This window comes from Bos mutus, chromosome 25 (assembly GCF_027580195.1).
Source record: "Bos mutus isolate GX-2022 chromosome 25, NWIPB_WYAK_1.1, whole genome shotgun sequence".
Taxonomy (NCBI): Eukaryota; Metazoa; Chordata; class Mammalia; order Artiodactyla; family Bovidae; genus Bos; species Bos mutus.
In genome coordinates this window covers 32357442-32381558 of record NC_091641.1, presented here as the reverse complement: position 1 = coordinate 32381558, position 24117 = coordinate 32357442, and the positions used below count along the sequence as shown (strand labels likewise).

At 48.5% G+C, this 24117-nt stretch overlaps 1 protein-coding gene across 1 annotated transcript in view; it reads left to right on the top strand.

Annotated features, from left to right (window-relative positions):
- Positions 1–24117, top strand: part of CLEC16A (C-type lectin domain containing 16A) — a 234582-nt gene that overhangs the window by 23505 nt on the left and 186960 nt on the right. Inside the window, 6 exon segments of the mRNA XM_070362887.1 lie at positions 7682–7830; positions 11156–11261; positions 12927–13050; positions 17777–17951; positions 19600–19653; positions 23063–23176. Coding sequence (XP_070218988.1) covers positions 7682–7830; positions 11156–11261; positions 12927–13050; positions 17777–17951; positions 19600–19653; positions 23063–23176 — 722 coding nt within the window.

The following is a 24117-nucleotide window of genomic DNA, read 5'->3' as shown; positions in this document are numbered from 1 at the left end:
TAAAAGCATACCACAGAAAGCCGGCCACACAGAGAGGGCATAGTAGAAAAATCCCAGTCGAATAATAGAGGCGCCTGCACCGCCCCCACCGTGGCCCCGCCACCCACGGAGTCCGGTCTGGAGGCCCAGAAAAGTCCCGCGGGGGAGTCATGGGAGCACGGGGCTCTTCCAGCTCGGGGTGCAGCCGGGAGGCTGGAGGCCGCTCACCCCCAGCAGCCAGCACAGGCGTCTGTGTCTCTAGTGGCCTGGGAACCACTCAGCAGTCACAGCAGGGCCGACATCCCTTCTCCTGCCGGCCCATTCGGCCCCCGCTGACCACAGCCGGCCAGACAGTAGAGTGAAGCAGCCTTACTGGCTGCTCGTTGCAAGTGTGGATTCTGGGTGGGTAGGTCGTGGACTGTTCCAAGAACAGGATACTGTATAGCCAGAAGGAGACAAAGGAAGAGACGTGGGTAACTGGGCCGTGGTGAGAGGCCACACACTAGGCGGGGGCTTCCCATGTGAGTCCACATACACGGAGCTCAGGATCAGGCAGAACGAGTCTGCGGTGCTGGAAGTTAGGCTGAGGGGCTGTCTTGGGGACAGGGAACGGATGGAGCAGGGGTGTGAGTGTCTTTCAGGAGCTGGAAATGCACTATCTGATCAAGGTGGTGCTTACCTGTTGCATTTATTTGCAAAAATTCATTGCGCTGGACACCTAAAATGTGTGAGAGGTGTGTGTATGTGTACATATATATATGCATATATATATGTACACACAAGTATATATACACACATAAGTACAAGTACTTAAAATTCATAAGTATATACATTGCCACATATATCAAGCTATACACTTAGATTTGTGGTATATGTAACCTCATTTTTTTATAAGCTATTGAATATAGTTCCCTGTGCTATACAGTAGGTCTTTGTTATTTATTTTATACGTAGTGATACTAGTATATTATAGGCAACCCTGGTGTCAGACAGTAAAGAATATGCCTGCAGTGAGGGAGACCTGGGTTTGATCCCTGGGTTGGGAAGATCCCCTGGAGGAGGGTGTGGCAACCCACTCCAGTGTTCTTGTCTGGAGAATCTGCTGGACAGAGGAGCCTGGTGGGCTACAGTCCATGGGGTCACAAAGAGTCGGACACGACTGAAGCAACTTAGCAGAATATATATAGTATAAAATATATATTTATATAGTATAAAATATTATACATAACATAAAATATATGTAGTATAAAATAAATATATGTTTATATATAGCCGTGTATATCTGTTGATCTCAAATTTCAAGTTTACCCCTGCCCTGCGTTTACCCTTTGGCAACCAGAAGTTTGTTGTCCATGAGTTTGTTTCTATTTTGTAATAAGTTCCTTTGTATCATTTTTTTTAAGATTCCACATAAAAGTGATATCACAGTATATTTGTCTTTGTCTGACTTACTTCACTTGGTGTGAAAATCTCTAGGTCCGTCCTTGTTGCTGTGAATGGTAGTATTTCATTTTTTGGGGGGCTAATATCCCTCTGTGTGTGTGTGTGACATCATCTTTATCCATTCATCTGTTGATGGACACCTGGATTGCTTCCATGTCTTGGCTATTATAAATAGTACTGCTCTGAACACTGGGGTGCGCGTGTCTTTTCGAACTAGAGTTTTCATCTTTTCTGGATATATGACCAGGGGTGGAGTTGATGGGTCATATTCTAGTTCTATTTTTAGTTTGTTAAGGAACCGCCATCGTGTTCTGCATCATGGCTGCACCAGTTTGCATTCCCACCAACAGTGCAGGAGGGTTCCCTTTTCTCCACACCCTCTCCAGCATTTATTATTTGTAGACTTTTTGGTGATTGCCATTTTGACCAGAATGAGGTGATATGATATCACCTCTGACCAGAATGAGGTGATCAACTCATTGTAGTTTTGATTTTCATTTCTCTAATAATTAGCGATGTTGAGCATCTTTTCTTGTGACTGTTGGCCATCTGTATGTCTTCTTTGGAGAGATGTCTGTTTAGGTCTTCTCTCCCCATTTTTTGATTGAGTTGTTTGTTTTTGTTGATATTGAGCTATGTGAACTGTTTGTATATTTTGGAAATTAAACCTTCTTGGTCACATCATTTGCAAATATTTTCTCCCATTCTGTAGTTTGTCTTTTCATTTTGTTTATGGATTCCTTTGCTGTGTAAAAGCTTATAAATTTGATTGGGTCCCATTTGTTTATTTTTGTTTTTATTTCTATTGCTTTCGGAGACTGACCAAGAAAACATTGGTACGATTTGTGTCAGAGAATGTTTTGCCTCTGTTCTCTTCTAGGAGTTTTCTGATGTCATGAATTTAAGTCTTTAAGCCATTTTTGAATTTCTTTTTGTGCATGGTAAAAGGGTATGTTCTCACGTCATTTAGTTACATGTGGGTCTCTCGCTTTTGAACACCGCTTGCTGAAGAGACTGCCTTTTTGTGATTGTATATTCTTGCCTCCTTTGTTGAAGATTAATCGATTGTAGGTGTGAGAGTTTACTTCTGGGACCTCTATTCTGGTCCATAAATCTGTCTGTTTTTATGCCAATACCACACTGCTTTGATGACTGTGACTTTGTAGTATTGTCTGAAATCTGGGAGGGTTATGCCTCTAACTTTGTTCTTTTCCCTCAGGATTACTGTGGCAGTTCTGGGTCTTTCATATAAATTTTAGGATTATTTTTTCTACTTCTGTGAAAGATGTCATGGGTAATTTGATAGGGATCACATTAAATCTATAGATCGCTTTGGGTAGTATGGCCATTTTAACTATCCTAATTCTTCCAATCCACGAGCATGGGATATCTTCCCGTTTCTTTAAAGCATCTTCAGTTTCCTTTCTCAATATTTTTTACTTTTCAGTGTGTATCTTTCGCCTCCTTGATCGGGTTTATTCCTAGGTATTTTTTTTTTTTTTGACATGATTTTAAAAGGGATTATCTTTTTTCTTCTAACTCTATGCTATTTCGTTGTCAGTGTAAAGAAACGTGACAGATTCCTGTGTGTTAACCTTACATCCTGCCGCCTTCTTGAGTTCATTTTTCAGTCCTAATAGTTTTCTTGTGGAATCTTTGTGTGCGTGTGTGCTTAGTCATGTCCGACCCTTTGCAACCCTATGGACTGTAGGCCTTCAGGTTCCTCTGTCCATGGAATTTTCCAGGCAGGAGTACTGGAGTGGGTTGTCATTTCCTACTCCAAGGGATCTTCCCAACCCAGGGATCGAACCCACGTCTCTTGTGTCTCCTACATTGGTAGCTGAATTCTTTCCCACTGGCACCACCTTTAGGGTTTTCTATATAGAATATCATGTCATCTGCATGTAATGACAATTTTACCTCCGTCCTTCCATTTTCCAATTTGGATGCCTTTTATTTCTTTTTCTTGTCTGATTTTTATGACTAAGACTTCCAATACTATGTTGAATAAAAGTGGTAAGAGTGGGCATCATTGTCTTGTTACATAATTTAGTGGGAAGGCTTGCAGATTTTCATCATTGAGTATCATGTTGGCTTGTCATAAATGACTTTTATTATGTTGAGATATGTTCCCTCTAGACCCACTTTGATGAAAATTTTTATCATGAATGAATGTTGAATTTTATCAAATGCTTTTTCCGTATCTATTGAGATGATCATGTGACTTTTGTCTTTCCTTTTGTTTATGTGGTATATCACACTGATTGATTTGCGTCATTGAACCTTGTGACCCTAGGATGGATGCAACTTGATCATGGTGTGTTTATGATCTTTTTTATCTGTTGTTGGATATGGTTTGCTAATATTTTGTTCAAAATTTTTGCATCTATATTCATCAAAGATACTGGCCTGTAATTTTCCTTTTTAGTAGTATCTTTGGTCTTGGTATCAGGGTCTTGGTGGCTCATAGAAGGACTTTGGAAGTGTTCTCTCCTCTACAGTCTTTTGGAAGAGTTGAGTTTTAAAAATTAATTAATTTATTTACTGCTGGCTGTGCTGGGTCTTGGTGGTTGTACTTGGGCTTTCGCTAACTGCGGAGCGCAGGCTTCTGATTGTGTTGGTGTCTCTTGCCGCAGAGGCTGTAGCGCACGCAGGCTTCAGTAGCTGTGACGCACAGGCTCAGTTGCCCTGTGGCACGTGGAATCTTCCCAGAGCAGGGATCAAACTGGTGTCACCTGCATTGGCAGGCGGGTTCTTACCCACTGGATCACCAGGGAAGTCCTGAAAGAGTTTGAGAAGGGTCACTGTAAGTCCTTTTTATGTTTGGTAGAATTCCCCAGTGAAGCCATCTGGTTCTGGTCCTGGACTTTTGTTTGAAGGGAGTTTTTTCTTTTTTTGAATTACAGATTCTATTTCCCTTCTAGTATCTAGTCTGTTCAAATTATCTATTTCATTTTGAAAGAAGCTCCTTTTTGAAACAGCTCCTCAGTTGTGGAGGGCTGTATGTTTCTAGAAACTTGTCCATTTCTTCTAGGTTGTCCATTTTGTTGGCATATGACCCTTTAGAGTATACTCTTGTGATTTTTTTTCTTTTTGTGTTTCTGCAGTATCGGTTGTTATTTCTTTTTTTTCATTTCTTATTTTGTTTATTTGGGTTCTGTGTCTTTTCTTCCTGGGGAGCCTGGCCAGAGGTTTGTTGATTTTGTTTATCCTTTCAAAACACTAGCTCTTGGTTTTATAGATTTTTAAAATTGTTTTCTTAATTTTATTTATTTCCCCTCTGATTTTCACTATTTCTTTCCTTCTGACTTTAGGTTTTGTTTGTTCTTCTTTTTCTATTTCTTTTAGATGGTAGCTTAGGTTGTTTTTCTTGAGATTTTCTTTTTTTGAGGAAGGCCCATATGGGCTTCCTCTGTGGCTCAGCTGGTGAAGAATCCACCTGCAATGCAGGAGACCTGGGTTCCGTCCCTGGGTTGGATAGATCCCCTAGAGAAGGGAATGGCTACCCACTCCACTGTTCTGGCCTGGAGAATCCCATGGACTGTGTAGTCCATGGGGTCGCAAAGCGTCGGACACGACTGAGTGACTTGGACTTGTATCACTTTAAACTTCCTTCTTAGAACTGCTTCTGCTGCGTCCTGCAGATTTGGGGCTTCCCAGGTGGCACTAGTGGTAAAGAATCCGCCTGTCAATGCAGGAGGCGCAGGAGATACGGGTTCCATCTCTGGCTCGGAAAGATCCCCTGGAGGGGGGCACGGCAACCCACTCCCATGTTCTTGCCTGGAGAATCCCATGGACAGAAGAACTTGGCGGGTTACCGTCCACAGGGTCACAAAGGCTTGGACACGACTGGAGAGGCTCAGTATGTGTATTTTGTGTGGTAACCTCCTTTTCATGCTTCAGTTGCTTCAGTCACGTCCGACTCTGTGATGCCGTGGACTGTAGCGCGGCCAGACTTCTCTGTCGTGGAATTTTCCTCATTTCTAAATGTGTTAAAATTCTCAGGACCCCACTGCCTTTTCTCTTAGAGCGAGCCATAAGACTTACCTCAAGAATTGTTATCACTGAGATTTTGAAAACTACAGACTGGTGTCCTGCCTGCAGCGCCTTGGAGACCGTTCTGAGGCGACCCTGGCAGAGTGCCCTTGCTGCGACCCCTCTCTCATCCCGTGCTCCCAGGTGACTCTTCTTGGTGTGTTTGGTAGTTCCAACCTTTTCAGTAAATCTCTGATTGGCCTAAGTTAGGTACCTCTTTGGCACCAAACAGCTTTCTGTTTTTTCTTTCTGTTTTCCCCCGAGAACAGCAGTTGTGGCGACTGGTGGACTGGGGGTGGAGGTTCAGAGTCTCCGAGCCAGAGTGCGGAGGTGAAGCCTGGCAGCTCCTGCGTAGGGGGCGCCTCTGTGCTCCTCCGGGTCCTCAGAGCTTTTCCTGTTTTACCTGCTTCCTCACGTGAGGAAGGTCTCATTAATTCCTGCTCTCAGATGGGAAAGCTGGGGAGTGAGGAGCGTACATGTCCTGCCCAAGGTCACCCAGTTGGGAAGCCACTCAGGCAGTGTGGGTCCAAGTTTACCTTTGAAGCCAGTGCCTCTGAGGTGGGAGCATGACGGGGAAGCCTAGCGGGCCTTCTCAACACACGGAGCACTGGGCCCACCCAGAGATCTGAGTAGGTGGTCAGGGCCGGGCCCAAGACTCCGAAAGTCTTGATAAGCTCCAGGGAGGCCGTGTTGCTGGTCCCACAACCAGAGGTAGAGAGGTGCCACCCCGCTCTCCTGCCTTGCTGAGTCTGCCCGCATGCTGGTGTGAGTCTGCCCGCATGCTGGTGTGGGTCTGCCCGTATGCTGGTGTGGGTCGTGTCTGGCCTTTACCCATCTGTGGGGAGGTAGCCAGAACGGAAGGGCCGATGGTGGGCACGGCAGCACTAGCTTCGCAGGGTGTCTGGTGAGGACTCAGAGGACAACTTGTCTGGCCAGGGCCCAAGGCCGAGACTGCAGACTGCAGGCCCATGAGTGGTAGGGGTTCTGTAGACTGTTTTCACTGGCAAGCACAGCTTCCAAAACTAGTGAATCTAGTGGCTGACATTTCAACTTCAAAGGTAACAGCATTAAGATCTGTATTTTCTAGCTTCCTTTGCACGGCTGGAAGCTCTCACCATGGGAAGCTCTCTCCCAGCAGGGCCTGGGAGCTTAGCAGGATGGCCACTCCCTTGTGGATCCAGTGCCCCCAGGGCCTCGTTATCCAGTTTTCCTCCTTGGCCCCCATGTGAAATGAAAGTCACCCAGTCATGTCCGACTCTTTGCAACCCCATGAACTATACAGTCCATGGAATTCTCCAGGCCAGAATACTGGAGTGGGTAGCCTTTTGCTTCTCCAGGGAATCTTCCCAACCCAGGATTGAACCCAGATTTCCTATGTTGCAGGCAGATTCTTTACCAGGTGAGCCACCAGGGAAGCTCAAGAATACTGGAGTGGGTAGCCTATCCCTTTTCTAGCGGGTCTTCCCGACCCAGGAATCGAACCAGGGTCTTCTGCATTGCAGGTGGATTCTTTACCAGCTGAGCCACCAGGGAAGCCCCTGGCCGCCATGAGGGCATGGTATTAACACAGGACAGTGAACTGAAGTTTGGATTCCATTCCTGACTTACTGTCTCTCTGTCCTTGGGCAGATTAATTAACCTTAGTGTTTTTACTCACCTGCAAAACAGGGCAAACAGGCCTACTCTGCAGGTTCACCATCGTGGTGAGTGATGACGCAAAGCAGTCCACCTGCTGCTGGCCCGGTCGTGGAGGCTGAGCCTCCAGGGGCCTCTATAAATCATGTTGCCATGCGGAGCCTTCTGTGGCACTCAAGGGTGACAATGTGACTTTTGATGGCGAAATGGGGCCATCTTTCATAAGACATGGTGCAGCTGACCCTCGTCTGTGGGTGGTTTGTGAAACTGCCCACATACCACCTGGTTTGCCTGCCACCGGCTCTCTCACTGAACTTTGCTAGCAACGGAGGGAAATGTTCGAGGATTCTTGTCTGGTGTGGGAGGCACCTGTGTCCTGGGCTTTCTGGGGCCTCGCTCTTGAACTTTGTAGTGACTACGCATGGTGGCTGAGTTCTGTGCTGGTTAAAGGTTAAGCTGCTCCCTGTCAGCCTGACTGGTTCAAGCCCCTTCACGTGGTCATCTGCTTGTTCCTGGACTTTTCTCTGCTTGTCTTTCCTCCAGCGTGAATTAATTAATCTTTTTCTTTTTCTTTTTTTTCTCCCTCTAGATTATTTGCTCTCTAATAACTATGTAAATTCTATCATTGTCCACAAGTTCGACTTTTCTGATGAGGAGATTATGGCATATTACATATCGTTCCTGAAAACGCTTTCATTAAAACTCAACAACCACACGGTCCATTTCTTTTACAATGAGGTAAGTAGCTGCACAGAGGCATGTTTGGTTGGAAGCTGGCCAGTTCAAGCAGCGCCTTTGGTTTGGGTGACCTTGTGTCTGTTTACAAAGCACGTTTGCATTCACCATTTCCTGATTCACTATTTCATAGCAACACTGTTTGACCTTGGCATGTTTTTTTTTTTTTTTAATTGAACAAGTTACCTTTTCTGTTTTTAATGTAAAATTCAATTTGTGCTACCTGAGAGCATGATACTCTTGGTAGGGAGAAGTGCCCAGAAATTAACTTGGGATGTGTTCCTCTGTTGGCAAAACAGTGATGACTCCAGTCAAACCCAGCTTTGCCACTTGCTTGCTATGTGACCTTAAAGGAGTCTTAGTCCTCTGAGCCTCAATTTCTTCATCTGAGAAATGGTGATGATAGTTTCTACCTTGAAGGGTTTTCCAGGGGTTGAATTAAATGAGATGATGTCTTCAAAACAACTAGTATGTACCTGACTCCCTAAAACTGTAGCCCTTGTCATTCCTTACTCTGGTATTCTTTGGGAGAATTACTAACAATTTAAATAAATGAGTTGCCATTGTTCTTACAATTAAGAGGAGCTTGAGCGATCAGGTCAATAAATCTCACATTCCAAAAAGTACAGATGCTGGCTTTCCTGGGACTGGCTCATCCTGTGGCTCGACCACTTCGTGAGCAACCCAGGCTTTTCCATTGTCCTGCTCTGCTGAGCTGGCATCTGTCTTCAGGCTTATACCCTTCATGGTCTCAGGATGGCTGCAAAAGCTCCAGACACCACATACTCACTTGCCACTGCTGAAAAGCCTGGTGACATCACATCCTTTCTTGTGCCCCCTTCTAACTTTCCCCAAACTTCTTTCCCAGAAGCCTCCCAGCAGACTTCCTTTCCCGCCTTGCTGGTCAGAATTCTGTCACATTTTTCTCACAGTGTGTCTGTTGTTGGGAATGGCCTGGCAGGACGGTTCTGGCTCCGTGTCTCACAAGGCTGCAGTCATCCGAAGGCTGGATTAGGGTTGGGGGATCTGCTTCCAGGGTGGCTCGTCCACATGGCTGACCATTCAGCGCTGGCTGTTGCTGGGAGGCCTCGGTTACACAGTCCCCTCCAGAGAGTTGCTCGGGCGTCCTCCTGGCGTGGCAGTTGGCTTCCCATAGAATAAGTGATCCCAAGACATCAAGGCAAGCTGTAATGCCTTTCCTGACGGGGCCTCAGAAGCCACACACCGTCTCTTCCATTGTCTTCTTTAGGCCGCCCAGGCCAGCCCTGACTCAGCGTGGAAGGAGGCACAGGGTGTGCCTCTAGGAGGTGAGGGTCGTTGGGCCATCTTGGAGGCCAGCTGCCACACAGCCACATGCTGTTTGTCCGGCAGGTGTCCTCTGATCGGTGGTCACATACGCTGCACAGCCTGTGCTTGAAGTCAGACCACGGTCCCAGACATTTCTTCTGAGTTTGGGCAAAATCCACCCAGCTGTCTTCGTAGGATGTGGCAACAGCCTCCTGCACTTTGATTTTTTTTGTCTAGATTTATAATGGGCAAAAACTGGCCTCTTGCTCACATATTGTTCCTGAAAACACTTTCATTAAAACTCAACAGCCACAGTCCGTTTCTTTTACAAGGGAAGGCTGCGCTTCCCTTTACAAAAGGAAGGAGTACTAGCCCCCAGCCACGAGGTGTGGGATGGTTTAGAAGATTAACATTGTGTGGCCCAGTGCCTGGAACCCAGTACGGGCTCATTGAATGTGTCTAGAGACCAGAGGGGTGCTGTTTGCATTCTCCCAGAGGCTATCTTGGGCAGAAAGAAACCCACCTGCGAAGTTTAGACCAGCGAGGGGGGCAGGTTCTTCCCCAGCTCAGGTGCAGCTGGGCTTCTGTGTACCTGCTGGTGGCTGGGGGGGAGTGGGGCGGGGAGGGCAGCATGCAGGGATTCTGGGGCCGTAGTGATGCCTCTGGAAGAATATCCAGCTGATCCCAGAGGAGTATAGGAGCCTGATCTTTGAGGTGGACGTGGTTTCTGTCTCTGTGGGCTGGTGCAGTAGCTACCACCTGTTAGTGTACACCTGTGTCTAGTGCTCCAAGTCGCGCTGCCCTCATTAGACAGGTGTCACCTCACTGAAGGTCGCTGGTCCGTCTTTCCTGCCTGGGGTGCCCTCCAGTCTGGTCGGGTGCCATGCAAAACACTGGCCAGAAGAGGGCAGCAGAGCACGTCATTTCATGCTCCAGCCCAGATCCTGTGTCCTTTTCCTTAATTAAGGCTCTACTTCTCTGGTTCGCAATAGTTTTGATCTGTTCTCTGGTTTTGATCTGTTCTGATAACCCCTTTTTAATGGCAGAAGATTCCCGAGATACTTCTCTTCCACGGTAATGTTTACACTTTTAGTGTTTCCAAATAGAGATATATATTAGCTAAAAGAGGATCTTGGAGAAGGAAATGGCAACCCACTCCAGTATTCTTGCCTAGAGAATCCCAGGGACAGAGGAGTCTGGTGGGCTGCCATATATGGGGTCGCACACAGTCAGACACGACTGAAGCGACTTAGCAGCAGTAGCAGCAAAAGAGGGTCTAAATGTAGTCAGACTTTGCACTTGCCTTTTATTAGTTGAAGCAGCATCTAATAACTGCATCTGAATTATCACCGAGTGCTCCTTAGGGATCGGGCAGCAGGGTATGCACTGTACCTGAAATAATCTCATTTAATCTTAGCAACCACGAAGTGGGAATTATTATCCTCATTTTACAAATGTAGAAACGGAGGCTTAGATATACTTTATCACACAGCTAAGAGTGGTGGAACAGATCCTGAACCTAGGCCTGGCATTGGCTGGACCCACTTCTGTTTCTTCCGTGGTCTCACCGTCCCACCGCTCCGCACACTCCCCACAGGATGTGAACCACCGGCTTAAGGTTCACATGGGTGCTGTGTGTGTGTGTGTGTGTGTGTCTTTTACGAAGTCTCTGGTAGGATTCCTTGGTGGCTTAGCTGGTAAAGCATCTGCCTGCAGTGCAGGTGACCCCGGTTTGATTCCCGGGTTGGGAAAATCCACTAGAGAAAGAATAGGTCACCCACTCCGTATTCTTGGGCTTCCCTGGTGGCTCAGCTGGTAGAAAATCTGCCTGCAATGTGGGAGAACCTGGGTTTGATTCCTGGGTTTTGAAGATCCACTCCAGTATTCTGGCCTGGAAAACTCCATGGACTGTATAGTCCATGGGATCACAAAGAGTCAGACACAACTGAGCGACTTTCACTGATAGGGTTCAAAAACCCGGGGCGGGGGCAGGCATGTTTTATGGGTGTGTGACTCATTTTGGGTACTTCTTGTGTTTTAGCACACTAATGACTTCGCCCTGTATACAGAAGCCATCAAATTTTTCAACCACCCTGAAAGCATGGTCAGAATTGCTGTAAGAACCATAACTTTAAACGTCTACAAAGGTAAGCTCCCCTGTGGGCTTGCACCTTGTCGGGTTTCTAACATGACAACAGGTACTTGCTCTCATGAGTCTGTACAGACAGTTCTGTGGTGGTAACAGGGAGTTCATTTGTTATGGCTGGGGTTACCCGTCTCGTGAAAGGCTGTCATCGCGGGCCATTTAGCCACCCCCTTATGTAAATTCCTGTGCCTCTCCATGCACTTAGTTCTGCAAGGGAAAGTCTCCCACAGTGCTGACACACGGAAGGCGTGATGGCCTGAGAGAGGCACGTGTGTTAATTATTTAAGGCATAGCTGTCTTTGAAACTCAAATGAGTCTTTGAATTTGCTCCTTGGCCTGTAAAATACACTTCAGTACAGCCAGGAGGTACGTTATCTGTAATGTACAAGCACATTTCTTGTTGCAAACAGCAGGGGGCAGTGTTGTATTCTCAACCTGCTGCAAAACCCAACAACAAATTCCTCCTTTCAGAAAGTACCGAACGCCCAAATCACTGCCCCCAGGAAAAAGCCGTTCTGTGGCTTCTCGCCCCCAGGGGCTCAGAGGCTGGCTGGACACGAGTCTCCTGGCCTAGAGTTGTGCTGGCCTCTGCCTAACGATGCCTGGGTTACTTCCCGTGTAGTCACCACCCTGGAGTGGGGACCCTGTTTCCTCAGGGACCAGATGCTTTGCCTTCCCAAGTTAAGACGTTATTACTGGAGGTGACCCCTAATTGGGAGGGGGGTTTAGGCGCTGCTTGGGGACTCACTCCAGCCTGGTTCTGGGATGGCCTTAGATTGGAGAGCCTTCTAAGGGCTCAGAGCAGGGGCCCATCTGGGGGTCATAACCTGGAGGCCAAATCCAGCTCTCAGACAGGTTTTCCTTGGTTTAGATATTTTTTGAAAAAAATATATGGTCGTCACTATTTAAAACTTGAGAGAGCTGGAGTCACAGCCTGGATTTCTGACTTGAAGATGTGGCTACTGCGGGTGCGCGACCCTGCAAGGCGGGGGTGAACCGGCAGCGAGGATTGCTGCTCTGGGGCCACGGCGCCCCCGTTCACCCCTGGGCCTGCTGGCTCCGCTCACTGGTTACGGGCCAGCCCACAGGCCTCTGGACTCTGACCCCGTCTGAGCCCCAGCCCTGCCGCCTCCTGCTCTCTGCTCTCTTCTAACCTGTGTCTTTCTGTCTAGATGCCTCCTGCCCTAGCTCTCTGCCCCTCTGAGCAACTGTCTCACCCTCCCAGCTCCTCACCCTGTTAACTCTTGTCTGTTTTTTGCCTTTCCTTCAATGACGATTCCCGTGTTCCTTATTCCAGTGTCATGTAAGTTAATAACTTCTGGTTTTCTGCTTTCTTGACTTACCCTTACATGCAAATATGAGAAACTTGCTTGAGAATGGTGTAGTTTTCATTGTAGTCTAGCTAAATGCACTGCTGATAAGTAGGTTTCCTCATGCACTATCAATGTTTAACCCTGATTCATTGATTTTATTAATTATAAAAATAACATAACTACCTTCATAGTTTTATGAAAAAGGCAACCGTTTTAAAGTATTTCCAGGAAAGACAGAAAAGAGTCAGATTATAGTAGAGGGCTTTTTCATTGCTTTTTTTTTTTAAATCTCCCCCCAAGTTATTTTTGGTAGCTTGACTTTTTTTTTTCTCTTCTTTTGTGAATCTTCTCAGTGGATAACCAGGCCATGCTGCACTATATCAGAGACAAAACCGCCGTCCCTTACTTCTCCAATTTGGTCTGGTTCATTGGGAGCCACGTGATCGAGCTTGATAACTGTGTACAAACAGATGAAGAGTAAGTGACTACCCCTAGGTGCCTGTTAGGTGGACAGAATGCTTTGGGGAGAATTCTGTTCTCATTGAGAAAAAAGCCAAACACTAGAACAAAACTTAACACCACCACCACCCCGTCCTGTGCGTAGGCAGAATATGGACTTCCATACTCTGAAAGGTTCCACCCAGCTTTCCACTATTCTTAGCAATAGAAAGTTGGATACCACTCAGATACCTCCCAGAGAGGAACAGGGTAAATGAATCGAGTGCACCTGTAGAAGGGTGCTGGGCAGCTGATGAAAAGATGAAGATGGCCTTCCACCGGCGATTGGATAAACACCGTGCGGTACCCATCTCAGGAAGGATGGGACGCAGCTTCAGGGGAGCAGTATTCAGCAGTAAAAAGGACCGAAGTCCCGACACGCACGACACCCTTGGTGAACCTTGAGAGCGTTATGCTCAGTGAAAGGATGCAAGGGGCCACACGTTATGTGATTCTCCTTATATGAAATGCCCAGAATAGGCAAATCCATAGAAGCCATAGATCCGTGGTTTCCCACTTTCATGCATTGGAGAAGGAAATGGCAGCCCACTCCAGTGTTCTTGCCTGGAGAATCCCAGGGACGGGGAGCCTGGTAGGCTACCGTCTAATGGGGTCACACAGAGTTGGACACGACTGAAGTGACTTAGCATAGCATAGGGTTGGAGGAGGGGTGTGTGGGGTGAGGTGCGGAAATGGAAAATGACTGCCTGGGCTTTTTTGAGGTGAGGGGATAAAATCTCCTAAGGTTGATTGTGATAATGGTTGGAAAACTCTGTGAATATGTGTTAGCCACTCAGTCATGTCTGATTCTTTGAGACCCCGTGGACTGTAGCTCACCAGGCTCCTCTGTCCATGGAATTCTCCAGGCAAGAACACTGGAGTGGGTTGCCATTTTCTGCTCCAGGGGGTCTTCCCGACCCAGGGATCAAGCCCAGGTCTCCTGCATTGCAGGCAGATTCTTTGCCATCTGAGCCATTAAATTGTATACTTTGGGTAAAGATTTTGGTATGTGAATTCTGTATCAGTAAATCTGTTTAAGAAAAAATTAAGATGGTGATAAATAGATGTCTCAGAACAGGATTTCTCAAACTCTGCACTGTGCATCTCTTGAACTAGGTAATTCTTTGTGGTGGGGCATCCTGTGCTTCATAGGGTGTTTAGCAGCACCCCTGGCCTCCGCCCACTACACGCCAGTAGCGCCCTTTTCCAATTGTGAAGACCAAAACTGTCTTCAGACACAGGTCTCCTTTAAGGAAAAATTGTATCAGTTGCGAACCACTGCCCCAGAGTGACGGCTTTGCACGGATCTGGTGAGAAGTGCACCTAGATGGGGTCAGGACAATAAAGGGACCTTGTCTCTTGGGGCTGCAGGGGGCTAGAGAGAGAGAAAATATTAGCTTCCACATTGGCAAAGAAGTAAGGTTCTGTGGATCACAGATCAGTTGGGAGAATAAGGACCCATATAGAATGGATGGATGAGGATGAGGCTTCACAGGTGGCTCAGTGGTAAATAATTCACCTGCCCATGCAGGAGATGCAAGAGACTCGGGTTCGATCCCTGGGTTGGGAAGATCCCCTGGAGTAGGTAACCCACTATGGTTTTCTTGCCTGGGAAATCCCATGGACAGAGAAGCGTGGTGGGTTACAGTCTGTGTGAGGTCACAGAGAGTCAGACAGGACTGAGTGATTGAAAAAAAAAATAGGAATATAGATATGAATAGTCATGGATATGAGCCCTGATGAGACACAGCTCCAGAAAGAACCGAAAGTTACTCAAGGAGGAAAGTGAACTCCTGGTCCTCCACGTTACTCTGCAGTGACTGGTTATAATGTCACCACCAGTTGCTGATGACTGCTGGGTGGGGAGGGGCGGAGGGAACACAGAATTCTGTCATCAAGGGAGGTCCTTGTGTACTATCTAAAATGGCTCGATCACAAAATAGAGGTCCTTGCAGATCGCAAAATAGAGGGAGGAACTATCCACAGAAACTCCTAAAAGATTTGAAACTGCTTCCTCTGGAGAGTGGGAAGGGGTGGGGGAGGCGGGGCCAGGAGCTGCTGTGTTTTATTATCTGCTCATCATTTCTATTGCATTTTTAAATCCATGTGTTCAGTCACTCAGTCATGTCTGACTCTTTGTGACCCCATGGATTGCAGCACGCCAGGCTTCCCTGTCCTTCAGTGTCTCCCAGAGTCTGTTCAAATTCATGTCCATTGAGTCGGTGATGCCATCCAACCATTTCATCCTCTGTCGTCCCCTTCTCCTCCTGCCCTCGGTCTTTCCCAGCATCAGGGTCTTTTCAAATGAGTCAGGTCTTCTCATCAGGCGGCCAAAGCATTAGAGTTTCAGCTTCAGCATCAGTCCTTAAAATTAGTATTCAGGACTGATTTCCTTTAGGATGGACTGATTGAATCTCCTTGCAGTCCAAGGGACTCTCAAGAGTCTTCTCCAACACCACAGTTCAAAAGTACTAGTTCTTCAGCACTCAGCTTTCTTTATAGTCCAACTCTCACATCCATACATGACTACTGGAAAAACCATAGCTTTGACTAGACAGACCTTTGTTGGCAAAGTAATGTCTTTGCTTTTTAATATGCTGTCTAGGTTGATCATAGCTTTTCTTCCAAGGAGTAAGCATCTTTCGATTTCATGGCTGTAGTCACCATCTGCAGTGATTTTGGAGCCCCAACAAATAAAAATCTGACACTATTTTCGCTGTTTCCCCATCTATTGGCGATGAAGTGATGGGACCAGATGCCATGATCTTAGTTTTCTGAATGTTGAGTTTTAAGCCAACTTTTTCACTCCCCTCTTTCACTTTCATTAAGAGGCTCTTTAGTTCCTCTTCACTTTCTGCCATAAGGGTGGTGTCATGTGCATATCTGAGGTTATTGATATTTCTCCCAGCAATCTTGATTTTAGCTTATGCTTCATCCAGCCCAGCATTTCGCATGATGTACTCTGCATATAAGTTAAATAGGCAGGGTGACAGTATACAGCCTTGACGTACTCCTTTTCCTATTTGGAAACAGTCTGTTGTTCCATGTCCAGTTCTAACTATTGCTTCTTGACCTGCATACAGATTTCTTAGGAGGCAGGTCAGGTGGTCTGGTATTCTCATCTCTTTAAGAATTTTCCACAGTTTATTGTGATTGATGCACTCAAAGGCTTTGGCATAGTCAAGAAAGCAGAAGTAGATGTTTTTCTGGAACTCTCTTGCTTTCTCGATGATCCAATGGTTGTTGGCAATATGATCTCTGGTTCCTCTGCCTTTTCTAAATCCAGCTTGAACATCTGGAAGTTCACAGTTCACATACTCTTGAAGCCTGGCTTGGAGAATTTTTAGCATTACTTTACTAGCGTGTGAGATGAGTGCAATTGTGCGGTAGTTTGAGTATTGTTTGGCATTGCCTTTCTTTGGGATTGGAATGAAAACTGACCTTTTCCAGTCCTGTGGCCACTGTTGAGTTTACCAAATTTGCTGGCATATTGAGTGCAGCACTTTCACAGCATCATCTTTTAGGATTTGAAATAGCTCAACTGGAATTCCATCACCTCCATATGGAAATAACATACTGTTTATCTGTTAGTGGTGGGACTGTAGGAGACTTTGATTTCTTTTTGCTCTTATTTTCTTCTTTAGTTGTCTGTCCCTTCCAGTGACCATCTATTACTTGAGTAATAATCATAGTAGAAGCAAAAGGTCCTGGATCTAGAGTGCTTTTTGCAGCAGATAACCGCTCTGGGGGAGGGGAATGGGCCCCATTGGCTATTTCAGATCTTTGTCCCTGTTGAGCGTGAGCCCGATCCACTCATAGGGCCTGGACAGCCCCAGTGCCTGTGTCTGCACTCGAAGCAGGCAGGGGCCTCCTGGGACCTGGGGTGTCACGTCCCCGCATGGCGCCCCTCATACAATCGGGACTGGGGTTGGCTGAGGCCATTGAGGCCTGCCTGTTTCCTCAGAACTCCTCAGGAGCATTTTACTAGTGAGGATTTATTGTTCCATTAATGCTGCTTATCTCAAGAGCCAGGGATCTTGCCACTTGGACTAGTGGCAGCTCGTGTTTGAAGTGCCTGGCTAAAAGCTTCCCTGGGTTTCTGTGTTTACCCATTTTGTTTGGGACTATGGTGATGATGACGGAGTCCGTTGTTCCACGGCCCCCAGGAAGTGGGAGGGATCCCATTATCGTTGTTGTTGTTTAGTCACTCAGTTGTGTCCGACTCTTTGCAACCCCGTGGACCGCAGCACACCGGGCTCCCCTGTCCTTCACCATCTTCCAGAGCTTGCTCACACTCATGTCCATGGAGTTGGTGATGCCATCCAACCATCTCATCCCCTGTTGTCCCCTTTTCCTTCTGCCCTCAATCTTTCCCAGCATCAGAGTCTTTTCTAATGAGTTGGCTCTATGCAAAAGGTGGCCAAAGTATTGGAGCTTAAGCTTTAGCGTGGTGATGATTGTGGAGTCCATTGTACTGAGGCCCCCAGAAAGTGGGGGGATCCCTTGAGTCCCCTAAAATTGAATGCAGTGGACCTGTCCGTTTTTCCTTCCTGTAATCCACTGGTAGGGCCATGATAGGTGTCTCTCGAGACTGGCTCAGATATTTGTTTGTGAATGAAGCGCCCCCAGCAACCTAAGTCTCAGGCCATCGGTTCTCAGCTCTGAGCCTGGGCGTTGGGGCTGAGATGGGCCTCTCTCCCGGCAGGCACCGGAATCGGGGGAAGCTCAGCGACCTGGTGGCTGAGCACCTGGACCACCTGCACTATCTCAATGACATCCTCATCATCAACTGCGAGTTTCTCAACGACGTGCTCACGGACCACCTGCTCAACAGGCTCTTCCTGCCGCTCTACGTGTACTCACTGGAGAACCAGGACAAGGTGAGCCCGGCCAGGGGCGTCTGCAGGCGGGGGGAGCAGCCACCCCACGGGGACAGGGCTCTGCAGGGACCGCGGCTGGAGCCTGAGGGACAGTCCTTTCCTTCCCTTCTTTCCTGAGAAGGGGGGTGAGGGACAGGGTGGGAGGGAGGGAAGGAGAGAGACAGACAGCCAGAGCGTATGAGTGTGAGTGTGTGTGTGTGTGGACAGTAAATGAATGAGAAAAGATTACTGACATCCAAAGGAGACAGGAAACCTCTGCAAATTCAGGGTTTTGGTTTCTGTGCATGCTTCTCCTGAGGTGCTCTCATCCCTGCTCACTTTTTCGGCTAGTTGCCAGAGCTAATTAACTTGGAGAAGATCCAGCCAGCTGCAAAACTTGAATGGCCGGAAGGGGATGGAGCACACCCAGGAAAAGATCTCGGGGCAGAGACTGTCCACAGTGACAGGCGGTGGAGCCCTCGAACAGCCCATGAGCCCGTTCATGGGCACTTTCTCAGATATGTTTTCTCCCTCCTCTCAGAGTTTCTGGCTCAGGGGTCTGGAGGGCACCGGGACCCTGCCCCCGAAGTGATTCTGAGCTGGTGGTTCTCAGTGCCCGTCCCCAAGAAAAATGCCACTTCGAGGGGAGGGGACCTTTGGCCAGTACCTCCGAGAGTGAAGGGGTGGAGGCTTTGACAGGAGGTGGGACAGAGCCAGCTGGTTACTCTGCAGGGATTTCAGCCTCTGTGCATGTCCCAGCTAGATGGGGGTGTAGCTTTCTTTTTGGAGACAGAACACGGGGCTTCTTGTTACAAACAGGTGACTCAAAGAAAAAACTGCAGCCCTAACGAGAGCCACCTAATGCCACTCTGGAGGTGGAGAGAAAGCTGGGGAACTGGTGTTTTCAGGCCTGGTTTCAAATTCTGCCTCTTTCCTCGTGACCTTGGACCAGGCAGTCAACCTCCCTGAGCAAAACAAGGGTCCTGAAGATCCTTACAGGCTTGGTAGGAGATGGAGCTCATTGGAGCCCAGTATAGATGAGTGGCTTCTCTGAGATCAGGGTGCCCCCACCTCTCCCTGCGCCACTTCCTGAGAGCAGGCCTCTGGGGCCTCTCTTGCCAGGTTCTTGGTGCCCCAGGTGGGGGAAATTAACATTCTTGGTAATTTAAGGAGCTGGTTCTTCTCTTGGGTCCAGCATCTAATCCATGACTCAGGGTGAAAGGTTTCTCAGGTGGAAGGTTAGCAGCCTTGCAAATAGTATTGGATGGGATTGTTGTTGAGTCGCTCAGTCATGTCCAACTCTTTGGGACCCCGTGTACTATATAGCCCGTGAGGCTTCTCTCTCTGTGGGATTTCCTAGGCAAGAACACTGGAGCGGGTTGCCGTTTCCTTCTCCAGGGCATCTCCTGACTCAGGGATCGATCCCATGTCTCCTGCACTGGCAGGCAGGTTCTTTACCACGGCACCACCTGGGAAACCCATTGGATGGGATGAGCTGTGAATGTATTTTGCAGGGTCGACTTTGCCACCAGGAAAGAAGAACCTTAGGGTCTTAGAGGAAGTTGGGTGTTGGGTGCTGCTCATTCAGACAGATGGCCTCTGGCGTAGGGTATTACGTACCACTCACATGTGTAACCCAGACTTCTCTCATCCCCCCAACCTTCACCAGGGAGGAGAACGACCGAAGATCAGCCTGCCGGTTTCTCTGTACCTTCTCTCCCAGGTATGTCTGATCCTTCACCCGTGTCCCCACCACACTGGGGTCCCGGAGCACTGCTGCCTTTCGGAAGTTTCCCAGGCCATCTCAATCCATCTTCTTTGTGTGCGTCCCCCATCTTGAAATAAAACAACCCTGAGTCAAGGGGCTATGTATCTTCTTCATGGTAGTACTTGGAAATTTAAAAAGAAGTGAGAAATAAGTCAAACCTGGCAGATACGTCGTTGGTTTTCACTGTGGGGCCTGAGCTTTCCAAAACAACCAGGGGGTATTCTAAATACCCTGAAAACGTGGCCCGTGTGGCCCCTGCTCATGGCCATCTTGAAAGAGGCCCGAAGCTGGGGGACCCAGCATGTGTTCACAGAGCCGCCGCGATTTAACCAACTCCCACTAATGAGGCCGTTGTCGTGGTCCTGGGGCCCATGTTACCTTCTGGAAGGTATCTCGTAGCAGCCTCAGTACCCAAATTTGTGTCTTGAGCCAACTTGTCTGCCTCCCTGTCTTCAACAAGTGTGTCTCCTTCTCATAATTATGTAATATTTACAAGAAGGGAAAAACTCCATGGCGACCCAGTTACATAAGTTTAAAAATATTTTTATTACAAGCAGTGTGGACTCTCAGGCCATCTCATTAGACTGTTAAGCAGTTAGACGTTTGACCAGAGCTCTGTTCCCACTTCTGCAGTGGCCTAGGTATTCATTTGCTCTGCCGAGAGAATGTCCTTCTCGCCAGGTCTCAGGCCATTTTGCGTTTGAGGTGGGGCCATCTCCTGTTGGCCTGGGAAGAGAAATGCTGACCCGGCCTCTTCTCAGCGGCCGGGCTCTGCACGTGACCGGCTCACGTTACTCTGGGACTCTCGTTCTGGGGGCTCTGTGTGCTGGGAGCTGCACGCTGATGCCTGAATGCCCCTCTGTGTGAGGGAGCTCCCTGCAATCCCCTGCCCCTCCTGGCAGCTGTTTCCACCACCTCGTTACCAATCGTCCCGCTTCCCCTGCTGAGGATGCTGGGAGCCTGGCAGGAGCGAGCCGGCCAGATGCAGAACCACAGGAATCCCGTGGCAAGCACCCCCAGCACCCTTCAGCTGCTGGCACACCCCGAGGATCACCGGGGTCAGGCCACGCTTTGCTCTGAGAATCCCCTTTCTCCCGCTTTCCTAGGAAAGGTCCAGCCGCCTAGGCAGCTCATTACGTGTTTCAGTGTCTCATGAAAAGTGCTGTCACTGGCCTTACTCAGCCCGAGTAAAGGGCTCTCGCACCCCTGCATTTCCACGGAACTTGATCATCCCCTGGCCGAAAACCTCAAATCGGGCATGAATTCTGGTCCTTAAACTCTGCATCAGAGCATCCTTCCGAATTATTTTTCAAGCATCTCTGCTAAACCAAGAAAATTTGTGTTGATGACATTAATTTGGTGTGATGGAGATGTTGTGCAGCTGAAACTAAACCACCGCTGGGGACAAGGGCATGACTGGGACAGGCCAGCCCAGCCTTTGCCTCCGGCGGGCACACGCTTCCACCCACCTCCCAGTTACTCGCTGCCCTTCTCCCCGCTTTCCTCTGTCCAGGGCATAGCCGAGAAGAGCACCATGCGTGTCCACACTGGCCGTCACCAGGTGGGCTGCAGTAGGTGCTCACTGGATGTTTGTGGACTTAATTCCTTCGTCGTCGTCATGGTCACTCACATCTGAATGCCCGCCACAGCCCCTGATGTGGGCTAACCCGCTTGTCATGCTGTATAGTCTGTGGTAGTTGGTATCTCCTCAGTGTTTTAAAACAAATGTGCTTTTTTTTTCCCCTAGGTGGGTACAACATTTGTTTATTGTACCGTGCCTTTTATCTGAATTGTATTTAATTTTTTGAACAATATAGTCACCCTCCTCAAATAGTACAAAATGACATGTAGGGAAAAGTTCCCTCTTACCACTGCCTGCCACATACCCAGTCCCACTCCCCAGAGGCGGCTAGTATTTTAGTCTCTGCCTCTCCTTTTTTTTTTCTTTTACAATATTTTTAAGTAATTTTTTTAAGTGATAAAGTTCAAACAAGTGAAAACCAAGTTGTCTTTCTACTTTTTTTTTTGTTCAGTCTCCTGATTTCTGTCTCCAGAGACAACTATAGTTACAGGGTTTCCCCAGCTCCTTCCGGAGATGTTGTCAACTGGCAGTGATTTTACCCCCAGCCCGGGGACAGCTGGCAGTGTCTGAAGACGTTGCTGGTTGTCATGCCTGGGGGAGGGGGTGCGGCTAGCATCTAGTGGTTCAAGGCCAGAGATGCTGCCAAATATCCTATGATGCCCAGGGCTGCCCCCTTAGAGCAAGGATTTATCACCGGACAAGAGTGCCAGGAGGGACTTCTCTGGCGGTCCAGCGGTTAAAACTCCGCCTTCCGACGCAGGCGGTGCAGGTTCAGTCCCTGGTCGTGGAACTAAGATCCCAGATGCTTCGAGGCCAAACAGCCAAAACATAAAACCGAAACCATTATTGTAACAAATTCAGTTAAGACTTCTAAAGTGGTTCACATCAGAAAAAATCGTAAAACAGTGCCAAGATTTGGAACGCCTGATGCATGTATATATGAACAAATACAGATGTGCGCACACAACTTCTGATATGCAGATGGTGGGTCCATCCCACACTGCCCTGCGGAGCCAGTATTACCACTGCATCTTGAAACACACCGGTAGGTGTGTCTGAGCCGGCTCTCCAAGGCGGTGTGGGTACCCTGACTCCTCAGGCCGTTCCTTTGGACGCCAGGCAACAGGGTGGGGTGGCCAGGCCACCCCCTCGACAGCCCAGTGCCTTCTGATGCTTGCCGCCTGGCACGACTCCATTGGTCTCTGGCCCGAGCGGCTTTTCCTCCCCAGTTTCCACACCTCCCAGCGCCGCCCTGGAATTCTTGAGCGCTCAAACCCACCGCAAGGGGAAGAGCTCATTCCATGGGTGGGATCTCTGCGTGGCCGACCCTCTGCCAAGTCCCCGACTGGAACAAGGCCTGCTGGCCCCTTCCTCCGCGTAACTGAAGGGCTGGGCCAAGGCCTCCTAGTCTTATCCTAATCGGATTTGACACTGAAACGCCTGCGGAGAGAAAAGAGGGTGCGGGTTTGGCATTCCCTTCCCACATTGCTTCACTTCAGCCCGATTTGGCTTCAGGCGGCCAGGAGGGACAGTTGTGCTTTAACGCACTTCTTTCCGCCAGCGAGCAGCCAGCCAAATAGGCAACAGTCTGAAAGGAGGGCCCGCCCCTAGGAGGAGAAAAGTCCAACTTGTTTCTCCCAGATGTGACCCATTCTTTGGATTTCGCGTCACTGGGATTGCCGCTAAGACGAGGCCCAGCCTCGTCACTTCAGGTGAGGGAAGGATGAGGTTGAAAGTCTATGTGCTTTAATGCAAATCCTTTTTTTTTTCCTCCTTCACCAGGTCTTCCTAATTATACATCATGCACCCCTGGTGAACTCGTTAGCTGAAGTCATTCTGAACGGCGATCTGTCTGAGACATACGCTAAGCCTGAACAGGATGTTCAGAGAAGCTGTGTAAGTCATTAGCGGGGGGACTGTCTCAAGACCCTGATAAGACACCGTGGTTCATTTTGTTCACGTGTGTTTCTCTCAAACCAGAGACCAACATCCTGCTCGTTACAGCACTGATGTGTAAGCTGGTCTGGGATTCAGGGGACCTCACTGGTCTTGACATACCCAGAAGAATCTGGGGTTGGGTACCAAGAGTGGATTTGACTGTGCGTGTGTTATTGAACTTGGAATCGTCCCGTTCTGGGCTTCAGGGTGTGTATCTGTGGGGCGCGGTTATTGGGGCAGAATGAGAGAATACTTTGTCTGAGGCCCTGCTGTCTACGGAAGCTGGGCAGGGAATATCTGAATGACACAGACCCCGTGAGAGCCCAATAGGGAGCGGTGGGGACTGTGACAAATTGGAGAATGTATGTATCCTTCGTGAGCAGTTACAGCTCACCCCAGCCTAAAGTCCTTCTGCAGTTAGGTGGAGAAAATACCCTGTGGACAGGTCCTCTCATGTCTCTGGAGATGCTAGAAAGCTGCATTTGGAGCCAGTACTCGCGTCACCAGCATGGCCTGAACGGCACATTTATGGTTTGCCACGTTGTGCGCTTGGTGCTCTGCTGAAGGGAAACCCCAGTCACTGGGGCGATGACTTGCCCCGAGGCTTTCCCTGCTTGGCCCTGTGTCTGGCCCGCCTTCCCCGCTCCCGTCCTGCTCACTCTGTTTTGGCACCTCTCGCTTGGTCGCCAGAGAGCCCTGTGCTTTCCCTGCACGTTTGTGCCCAGAAGGCCCTTGCTCCCGGTTCTCTCTCGTCCAAGGTCTTACCTGTTCGGAGCAGGCATCTTATCTGCTATTGAGTCTTGTGAGTGTCTGAGATGAGCAGTGCTCACCTAAAGGCCCTGTCTCTGCAGCCCTGTTCTCAGGCAGTCGGCACACAGGTGATGGGGCCGGGCTTACCC